The following is a 10623-nucleotide window of genomic DNA, read 5'->3' as shown; positions in this document are numbered from 1 at the left end:
TCCAACACAGGACTTCAAACACATCTAACGAAGCCTTTGGACGTCAGTGCTTAGTTCTGGACGCTGGGACATGACGATCAGGTTTTTGATCCCATGGCCGCATGTCACCGTAACTAGCTCTCGATGCTGCACATAGGAGGAACGAGACCGACAAGAGAAGGGCATATGGGAGAGAATTCAAAAACGTTGATCAGGCAGCTATCCTCTGTGTTCACAACCTCTGGTGGGATGGGCCCAAGTGCAAGATGTTTCTACGCCAGACTCGCGGAGTTGATCTCCGAACAAGCAACAGCCCAGAAGTTATGTTACAGCCTGGATGAGATGTCGACTGTCCTTCTCTCTCCTTCGGTCGGCTTTGCTCTGCCTCAGGGAACGAGCTTCTGCCCCTATCCACAACTGCAGATATTGACTATGAGGCTACAGTCACTGAATGCCGCATAGATCTGCGGCTCAACTAATTTAACACGGATAGGATAGCTTCTTATGTATTAGGATATTTAATATTAAGGTAATAAAATGGTGAAATTGTTATGAGCTGGAGGCCACGTTTAAAAAAAAAGTAGTAGTAGTAGTAGAAATCTGACAAAAAAAGTAGCTATAGCGCAGGAGGTGGGCGCCTCGAACTGGTTAACTACGTTACCGATAAGGGCAAATGGTTTCAGCCTTAACAAACAAGAATTTACAGATGCCATTGCTCTAAGGTACGGTTGGCCAGTAGATGGTTTGCCCTCCCAATGCGTGTGTGGCTATTCCTATGATGGCGATCACGCCATGGTTTGCAAGAAGGGGGGCTTCATATGCATGAGGCATGACGAGGTAAGGGATCTCACAGCAAATATGTTGAAGGAAACCTGCCGGGACGTCATGGTAGAACCGACCCTCCTTCCACTGGATGGCGAGATCCTCCAACACAGGACTTCAAACACATCTAACGAAGCCCGTGTGGACGTCAGTGCTCGAGGATTCTGGACGCGGGGACAGCGAGCCTTCTTCGACATCAGGATTTTTGATCCCATGGCCGTTTGTCACCGTAACCTAGCTCTCGATGCTGCACATAGGAGGAACGAGAACGACAAGAGAAGGGCATATGGGGAGAGAATTCAAAATGTCGATCAAGGCAGCTTCACTCCGCTAGTGTTCACAACCTCTGGTGGGATGGGCCCAAGCGCAAGATGTTTCTACGCCAGACTCGCGGAGCTGATCTCCGAACAGAAGCAGCAGCCCAGAAGTTATGTCACAGCCTGGATGAGATGTCGACTGTCCTTCTCTCTCCTTCGGTCGGCTTTGCTCTGCCTCAGGGGAACGAGAGCTTCTGCCCCTACTCCGTCAACTGCTGCAGATATCGACTATGAGGCTACAGTCACCGAATGCCGCATCGATCTGCGGCTCAACTAATTTAACACAGATAGGATAGTTGCTTATGTATTAGGATATTTAATATTAAGGTAAATAAATGGTGGCGAAGGTGTGGCTATTGGGGGAGGCTGGAGGCCACGTTTTTAAAAAAAAAAAAAAAAAAAAAAAAAAAAGTAGTAGTAGTAGTAGTAGTATGGTATAAGAACATACAACAACACTATCTCCCACCACCACCGCCAACTATGACAACAACTGGCTCAAGAATCATTACACATGACCGAGATACAATTAACACCACCGTGAATGTTGAAGACAATGAGAGAAAAACAACATGATGTAGTTGACCTTTGACCTGACCCACCTCGTTATACCTTTCGTTAGCTGAGCTGGTACCCTGTTGTCTGGTACATGAGACAACAGGTGTGGATTTTTTATTTGTTTATTTATTGCTTTGTGACGTATATTCTGTTTTTGTCGTTTTAAGTTTTTTTAGGGTTTTGTATTTGTTTTATATTTCATTAATGAACTTAGGAATGTGTTCAATATGAATGGTTCTTTGTTCGTTGGTGTGTTTATAGCTCACACACACACACACACACACACACACACACACACACACACACACACACACTGATAGTATACAGAAGAGCATTTTTTTGTATCTGTAACTTTCTGGATAAATAAACTGGTGTGTGTGTGTGTGTGTGTGTGTGTGTGTGTGTGTGTGTGTGACCTCTCTTCACCCTCTTCCTGCATCATCCTTCATTCCCTCATTCCTACCTTATCTCCTTCCTCCCCCCCTCCCTCCTCCTTTACCCTTCCTCATTCCCTCCTCCACCCTTACCTCCCTCCACACTCCTTCCCACACGCCCTCCCTCCACACGCCCTCCTCCCACACGCCTCCACACACGCCCTCCCCCCACACGCCTCCGCACACGCCTCCCCCGCCCTCCCCTCCCCCTCCCCACGCCTCCACACGCCCTCCACACGCCCTCCCCCACACGCCTCCACACTTCCTCTTTAAGTATAGTCAGGCGTCAGATATTCTTAAGGTTAAATATAGTAAATGATTAATGCGGACAAACTTACGATATACGGATATTAATAACATATAAGGAAGTAAATATAGTTCTTAAGGACGACATACATACCCTCGAGATTGAGGATGGCCGACTCAAGGGCCACCTAGGCGGGAATTTGTTTAAGGTGTAGAAGCTGTCACCAACACAACAACCACACCCTGAGTTAACGAGCTGCATGACCCAGTGTCAAGGAATAGTCGAAGAAGACCGGACAACTCACCAACTGCACTGGCTAACCATTACCCCGGAACACGATCCGCAAATCGATTAACATCCAGGTTCCCAATTACTGCTGGGTAGACAGAGGCAAATGGCGTAAAGAAAGATGCCCATAGTAGAGTCAGGTGTAGAGCACTTTACATGGGTATAAGGTAAAGTCAGGTGTAAATAACTTTACAGAGGCGTAAGGCAGTCAGGTGTAAACAACTTTACAGAGGTGTAAGGCAGTCAGGTGTAGAGAACTTTACAGAGGTGTAAGGTAGAGTCAGGTGTAGAGAACTTTACAGGGGTGTGAGGTACAGTCAGGTGTAGAGCACTTTACAGAGGTGTGAGGTAGAGTCAGGTCACCTCGTTGAGTCATGTTATCCAAGGTGAGGCTCTACAGGTCTGACTCCCCTCACCTGTTTCTCTAGGGAGGTGATATGAAGGCTTTCCCTCCCTCCTCCCTTCCTTCTCTCTTCCCTTCAACAGCCCTTTCCTTCCCTCCCTCACACACTTATCACGGCAAGGGAGACAATTTAAAGCCCCTCCCTCCCCCCTCACGCGCCTAGGGAGACAATTTAGAGCCCCTCCCTCCCTCACCGGCAAGGAGACAATTTACCCCTCCTCCCCCCTCACGCCTCGGAGACAATTTAAAACCCCTCCTCCCCCTCACGCGCCCTGGGGAGACAATTTGAGCCCCCTCCCTCCTCACGCCTGGGGAGACAATTTAAGTCCCTCCTCCCCCCCTCACGCGCCTGGGGAGACAATTTAAGCCCTCCTCCCCCTCACGCCCTAGGAGACAATTTAAAGCCCCTCCCTCCCCCCTCACGCCTAGGGGAGACAATTTAAGCCCCTCCCTCCCCCCTCACGCCTAGGGAGACAATTTAAAGCCCCTCCCTCCCCCCCTCTGCCTAGGAGACAATTAAAGCCCCTCCTCCCTCCTCACGCCTAGGGAGACAATTTAAGCCCCCCCTCCCTCATGCCCTGGGGAGACAATTTAAAAGCCCCTCCCTCCTCCTCACGCCTAGGGAGACAATTTAAAGCCCCTCCTCCTCCTCACGCCTAGGGGAGACAATTTAAGCCCCTCCTCCCCTCATGCCTAGGGAGACAATTTGGCCTCCCTCCCTCCTGCCTAGGGGAGCAATTTAAAGCCCTCCCTCCTCCTCATGCCTAGGGAGACAATTTAGAAAGCCCTCCTCCCTCCTCACGCCCTAGGGAGACAATTTAAAGCCCCTCCCTCCCTCCTCACGCCTAGGGAGACAATTTAAGCCCCTCCCTCCCCTCCTCACGCCTAGGGAGACAATTTAAAGCCCCTCCCTCCCTCCTCGCCTAGGGAGACAATTTAAAGCCCCTCCTCCTCCTCATGCCTGGGGAGACAATTTAAAGCCCCTCCCTCCTCCTCATGCCTAGGGGAGACAATTTAAAGCCCCTCCTCCCTCCTCATGCCTAGGGAGACAATTTAAAGCCCTCCTCCCTCCTCACGCCTAGGGAGACAATTTAAAGCCCCTCCCTCCCCCCTCACGCCTAGGGGAGACAATTTAGCCCCTCCTCCTCCTCACGCCTAGGGAGACAATTTAAAGCCCCTCCTCCCTCCTCACGCCTAGGGAGACAATTTAAAGCCCTCCCTCCCCTCCTCATGCCTAGGGAGACAATTTAGCCCCTCCCTCCCTCCTCCCACGCCCTAGGGAGACAATTTAAAGCCCCTCCCTCCTCCTCATGCCTAGGGAGACAATTTAAGCCCTCCCTCCCTCCTCATGCCTAGGGAGACAATTTAAAGCCCCTCCTCCCTCCTCATGCCTAGGGAACAATTTAAAGCCCCTCCCTCCCTCCTCATGCCTGGGGAGACAATTTAAAGCCCCTCCTCCTCCTCATGCCTAGGGAGACAATTTAACCCTCCTCCTCCTCATGCCTAGGGAGACAATTTAAAGCCCCTCCCTCCCTCCTCATGCCTAGGGAGACAATTTAGCCCCTCCTCCCCCTCACGCCTGGGGGCAATTTAAGCCCCTCCTCCTCCTCATGCCTAGGGAGACATTTAAAGCCCCTCCCTCCCTCCTCATGCCTTGGGAGACAATTTAAAACCCTCCTCCCTCCTCATGCCTAGGGAGACAATTTAAGCCCTCCCTCCCTCCTCACGCCTAGGGACAATTTAAGCCCTCCTCCTCCTCATGCCTAGGGAGACAATTCCCTCCCTCCCCTCCTCATGCCTAGGAGACAATTTAAACCCTCCCTCCTCCTCACGCCTAGGGAGACAATTTAAAAGCCCCTCCTCCTCCTCACGCCTAGGGAGACAATTTAAAGCCCCTCCCTCCCTCCTCATGCCGGGAGACAATTTTAAGCCCCTCCCTCCCTCCTCACTGCCCCTGGGGAGACAATTTAAAGCCCTCCCCTCCCTCCTCATGCCTAGGGAGACAATTTAAAGCCCCTCCTCCCCCTCATGCCCTGGGGAGACAATTTTAAGCCTCCCTCCTCCTCACGCCTAGGGAGACAATTTAAGCCCCTCCTCCCCCACGCCTGGGAGACAATTCAAAGCCCCTCCTCCCCTCCACCCTGGGGAACAATTTAAAAGCCCCTCCTCCCTCCCTCATGCCTGGGGAGACAATTTAAACCCTCCCTCCCTCCTCACGCCTGGGAGACAATTTAAGCCCTCTCTCCCTCATGCCTAGGGAGACAATTGCCCCTCCCCTCCTCACGCCTGGGAGACAATTTAAGCCCTCCTCCCCTCTGCCTGGGAGACATTCCCCTCCCTCCCCCCCCTCACGCCTAGGGAGACAATTTAAAGCCCCTCCCTCCCCCTCACGCCTAGGGAACAATTTAAAGCCCCTCCCTCCTCCTCACGCCTAGGGAGACAATTTAACCCCTCCTCCCCCCTCATGCCTAGGGGAGCAATTTGCCTCCTCCCCCCTCACGCCTGGGAGACAATTTGACCTCCCTCCCCTCACGCCTAGGGAACAATTTAAACCCTCCTCCCTCCTCATGCCTGGGGAGACAATTTAAAGCCCCTCCCTCCTCCTCACGCCTCGGGAGACAATTTAAAGCCCCTCCTCCCCTCACGCCTAGGGAGCAATTTAAGCCCCTCCCTCCCTCCTCATGCCCTGGGGAGACAATTTAAGCCCCTCCTCCTCCTCACGCCTGGGAGACAGTTCGCCCTCCCTCCCCCTCATGCCTAGGGAGCAATTTAGCCTCCTCCCCTCATGCCTAGGGAGACAATTTAAAGCCCCTCCCTCCCCTCCTCATGCCTAGGAGACAATTTTAAAGCCCTCCCTCCTCCTCATGCCTGGGAGACAATTTAAGCCCCTCCTCCCCCTCATGCCTAGGAGACAATTTAGCCCCTCCTCCTCCTCTCATGCCTGGGAGACATTTAGCCCTCCCTCCCCTCATGCCTGGGGAGACAATTTAAGCCCCTCCTCCCTCCTCTGCCTGAGAGCATTGCCCTCCCTCCCCTCACGCCTAGGGAGACAATTTAAACCCCTCCCCTCCTCCTCACGCCCTGGGAGACAATTTAAGCCCTCCCTCCCCCTCATGCCTAGGGAGACAATTTAAACCCCTCCCTCCCCTCCTCACGCCCTGGGGAGACAATTTAAAGCCCTCCCTCCTCACGCCTAGGGGAGACAATTTAAACCCCTCCCTCCCCCTCACGCCCTAGGGAGACAATTTAAAGCCCCTCCCTCCCCTCATGCCCTGGGGAGACAATTTAAGCCCCTCCTCCTCCTCACGCCTAGGGAGACAATTTAACCCCTCCCTCCCTCATGCCTGGGGCAATTTAGCCCCCCTCCCCCTCACGCTCAGGGAGACAATTTAAGTCCTCCCTCCCTCCTCATGCCCTGGGGAGACAATTTAAAGCCCTCCTCCCCCTCACGCCTAGAGACAATTTAAGCCCTCCTCCTCCTCATGCCTAGGAGACAATTTAAGCCCCTCCTCCTCCTCACGCCCTAGGGGAGACAATTTAAACCCCTCCCTCCTCCTCATGCCTAGGGACAATTTAAACCCCTCCCTCCCTCCTCATGCCCTGGGGAGACAATTTTGCCCCTCCTCCCTCCTCATGCCTAGAGACAATTTAAGCCCCTCCCTCCCATCCTCATGCCTAGGAGACAATTTAAAGCCCCTCCCTCCCTCCTCATGCCTAGGGAGACAATTTAACCCCTCCTCCCTCCTCACTGCCTAGGGTGACAATTTAAGCCCCTCCCTCCTCCTCACGCCTAGGGAACAATTTTAAAGCCCCTCCTCCCTCCTCATGCCTGGGGAGACAATTTAAGCCCCTCCTCCTCCTCATGCCTAGGGAGACAATTTAAGCCCCTCCTCCCCTCCTCACGCCTAGGGAAGACAATTTGCCCTCCCTCCTCCTCATGCCTGGGGAACATTTAAAGCCCTCCTCCCCCTCATGCCTAGGGGATTTAAAGCCCTCCCTCCTCCTCATGCCTGGGGGACAATTTAATGCCCCTCCCTCCCCCCTCACGCCTAGGGAGACAATTTAAAGCCCCTCCCTCCCTCCTCATGCCTGGGGAGACAATTTGCCCCCTCCTCCTCCTCACGCCTAGGGAGACAATTTAAGCCCCTCCTCCCTCCTCATGCCTAGGGAGACAATTTAAGCCCTCCTCCTCCTCATGCCCTAGGAAGACAATTTAAGCCCCTCCTCCTCCTCACGCCTGGGGAGACAATTTAAGCCCCTCCCTCCCTCCTCATGCCTGGGAGACAATTTAAAACCCTCCCTCCTCCTCACGCCTAGGAGACAATTTAAAGCCCCCTCCCTCATGCCTAGAGACAATTTAAAGCCCCTCCCTCTCCCCTCATGCCTGGGGAGACAATTTAAACCCTCCCTCCCTCCTCACGCCTAGGGAGACAATTTAAAGCCCCTCCTCCCCCTCACCTAGGAGACAATTTAAGCCCCTCCTCCTCCTCATGCCTAGGAGAGACAATTTAAGCCCCTCCTCCTCCTCACGCCTGGGGGTTTAAGCCTCCCTCCCTCCTCATGCCTAGGGAGACAATTTAAAGCCTCCTTCCCCCTCATGCCCTAGGGAGACAATTTAAGCCCTCCCCTCCTCACGCCTAGGGAGACAATTTAAAGCCCTCCTCCCCCTCATGCCTAGGGGGAGACAATTTGGCCCCTCCTCCCTCCTCACGCCTGGGGAGACAATTTAAGCCCCTCCCTCTCCCTCCTCACGCCTAGGGGAGCAATTTAAAGCCCTCCCTCTCCTCATCATGCCTAGGGAGACAATTTAAGCCCCTCCTCCCCCTCATGCCTAGGGAGACAATTTAAAGCCCCTCCTCTCCTCCTCACGCCTAGGGAGACAATTTAAGCCCTCTCCCCCCCTCATGCCTAGGGAGACAATTTAAACCCCTCCCTCCTCCTCACGCCTAGGGGAGACAATTTAAGCCCCTCCTCCCCCTCATGCCTAGAGACAATTTAAAGCCCTCCCTCTCCTCCTCATGCCTAGGAGACAATTTAAGCCCTCCTCCCCTCCTCCACGCCTAGGAGCAATTTAAGCCCTCCCTCCTCCTCACGCCTGGGGCAATTTAAAACCCCTCCTCTCCTCACGCCTAGAGACAATTTAAAGCCCTCCTCCCTCCTCACGCCTAGGGGGGCAACTTAAACCCCTCCTCCCTCACGCCTAGGGAGACACTTAAGCCCTCCCTCCCCCCCTCATGCCTAGAGACAATTTAAAGCCCTCCCCTCCTCACGCCTAGGGAGACAATTTCCCTCCTCCCTCCTCACGCCTAGGGAGACAATTTAAACCCCTCCCTCCCCCCCTTCATGCCTAGGGAGACAATTTAAAGCCTCCCCTCCTCCTCATGCCTAGGGGGCAATTTAAGCCCTCCCTCCCTCCTCCTCTGCCTGGGGAGACAATTTAAAGCCCTCCTCCTCCTCACGCCTAGGGAGACAATTTAAACCCCTCCCTCCTCTCCTCATGCCTAGGGGAGACAATTTAAACCCTCCTCCCTCCCCCTCCTCACGCCTAGGGAGACAATTTAAAGCCCTCCTCCTCCTCCTCACCCTGGGAGACAATTTAAAACCCCTCCTCCCTCCTCATGCCTGGGGAGACAATTTAAAGCCCCTCCTCCCTCCCTCCCTCACGCCTAGGGGGAGACAATTTAAGCCCTCCCTCCTCCTCATGCCTAGGGAGACAATTTAAACCCCTCCCTCCTCCTCCTCACGCCTAGGGAGACAATTTAAAGCCTCCCTCCTCCCTCCTCACGCCTGGGAGACAATTTAAAGCCTCCTCCCTCCTCCTCACGCCTAGAGACAATTTAAACCCCTCCCTCCCTCCTCATGGACTCTCACACCAAATCATGGAAATAAAAGTTGACAATAAACACACGAATGACACTAAATAAAAGTGACTCATAAAAATAACAGAAACCAAAGGAGCCTCTCTCTCTCTCTCTCTCTCTCTCTCTCTCTCTCTCTCTCTCTCTCTCTCTCTCTGGAGGCACTGTAAGGCCTATACCACTCCCAGTCTTGTGTATTTTTAGGTGTTGATGACTATTGTATGTATGTATGTGGATGTATGTATGTGTGTGTATGTATGTATGCGTCTGTATGTATTTATTTTTGTCTGTATGTATGTATGTATGTATGTATGTATGTATAGTAATAATTTAGACTACACGGTCATTGACTGGCCTTAGTTATTAATGAAGTAAAGTTCTTATACATTATAACATCAACAACATTCCTGAAAGATAAACTTGGGGTTAGGTTAGGTTAGGTTATGGTTGGTTTGGTTAGGTTAGGTTAGGTTAGGTTAGGTTATGGTTGGTTTGGTTTGGTTTGGTTAGGTTAGGTTATGGTTGGTTTGGTTTGGTTAGGTTAGGTTAGGGTGGATAAATAATCTTCAGGTGAAATAAACTAGGGTGGTGATTCTTCAGGTGATCCGATGATTGGATACACTAACCCTCAGGTGTTTTACACAATACAGGTGAGTAGGTAATTAAGTGTATCGTGTCCTAGTTACACCCCAACGATTTCCACCCTGATACAGTCACGTCTCCTCTCGTCTGCCTTATGCGAACATTTATTTCTTTCCTTCCTTCCATCTTTCCTTCATCCCTTCATTCATCCCAGCGACTGAATTTCTACCCCCGGATAAAACTTCATATATGTCCTTCATCATACACGAATTATGATAATTTTTTATACACAACCTCGCCTATGATATTTTCTTTAGTGTATTTTCATCACTGTTATGCAAATTAACTTGTGTCTTTTTCCGTTATTGTGTTTTTCGTTATTTCATGCTTAAGGTATTCTGTTATTTTCTGTAGTTTTTCTAGTTTGGTAAATATGGTTTTCTCACTATTTTCTTGTAATGTGAGTTAGGTCTTGTTGTCTGATGTAATAATAATAATAATATACCACCAACACCAATAGATAAGTAAGACTAACCAGCAGCAACACCACAACACACACACACACAACACAACACCGCGCGCCGCCAACACTAGACCCCAACTGCCTCTGCCTGGCCAACCAACTCAACCACTACCACCACCACCGCCACCCAGCCTGCTCTTCCCTCTCCCAGCCAGCCAGCCAGTTTAGTCAGCCAGCCAGCCACCCACACAGCCATATGGTTAGTCATGCAGCCATATGTTTCCTTATAGCGCCATGGCCCCAACCAAAAGCAATATTTTATTTATTTTTTTTTTTTTTTAATTTTAAGTTTTTGCGCGCCATTCATGCGAACCGAACTGCGTCACTTCATTCATTCTGGTGAAACAAAATAGTATACAAACATCTCCTATTCTGCTATTTATATTGTTCATAGACATTGTTTATAATCATACTAGCAATTAATAATGAACATTTTCCATTGATCACATGAAGAATCACCACCCCCATTTTTTTTTTTAAATTAATTAACAATCATAATGATATTTTTAGGGCGAGAGGTTAGGTTAGGTTAGGTTAGGTAAGGTTTGGTTAGGTTAGGCTAGGTTAGATTAGGTAAGGCTAGGCTAGGTTTGGTTAGGTCCTTTTAGGTTAACG

General features: G+C 51.2%; 1 protein-coding gene across 13 annotated transcripts in view; it reads right to left on the bottom strand.

The window, feature by feature from the left end:
* The window catches only part of LOC121877868 (CBP80/20-dependent translation initiation factor-like), a 130257-nt gene that overhangs the window by 73865 nt on the left and 45769 nt on the right, over positions 1-10623 (bottom strand). For 2 of the 13 annotated variants that reach the window (XM_042383786.1, XM_042383790.1), the window contains exon 1: positions 10021-10094. The exons of 10 other annotated variants lie outside the window; for them this stretch is intronic. Coding sequence is in view for 1 of the 3 variants with exons in the window: in XM_042383782.1 (XP_042239716.1) it covers positions 2508-2615 (108 nt within the window). In the remaining 2 variants the exon portion in view is untranslated. Of the gene's footprint in view, positions 1-2507; positions 2621-10020; positions 10095-10623 lie in introns of those variants that run through there. One more of the 13 variants, XM_042383782.1, reaches the window with a different exon arrangement.

Source organism: Homarus americanus, unplaced genomic scaffold (assembly GCF_018991925.1).
Source record: "Homarus americanus isolate GMGI-L3 unplaced genomic scaffold, GMGI_Hamer_2.0 scaffold24523, whole genome shotgun sequence".
NCBI lineage: Eukaryota > Metazoa > Arthropoda > Malacostraca > Decapoda > Nephropidae > Homarus > Homarus americanus.
Note: the sequence above shows the minus strand (reverse complement) of the source record. Positions and strands in the feature narration are given on the sequence as shown.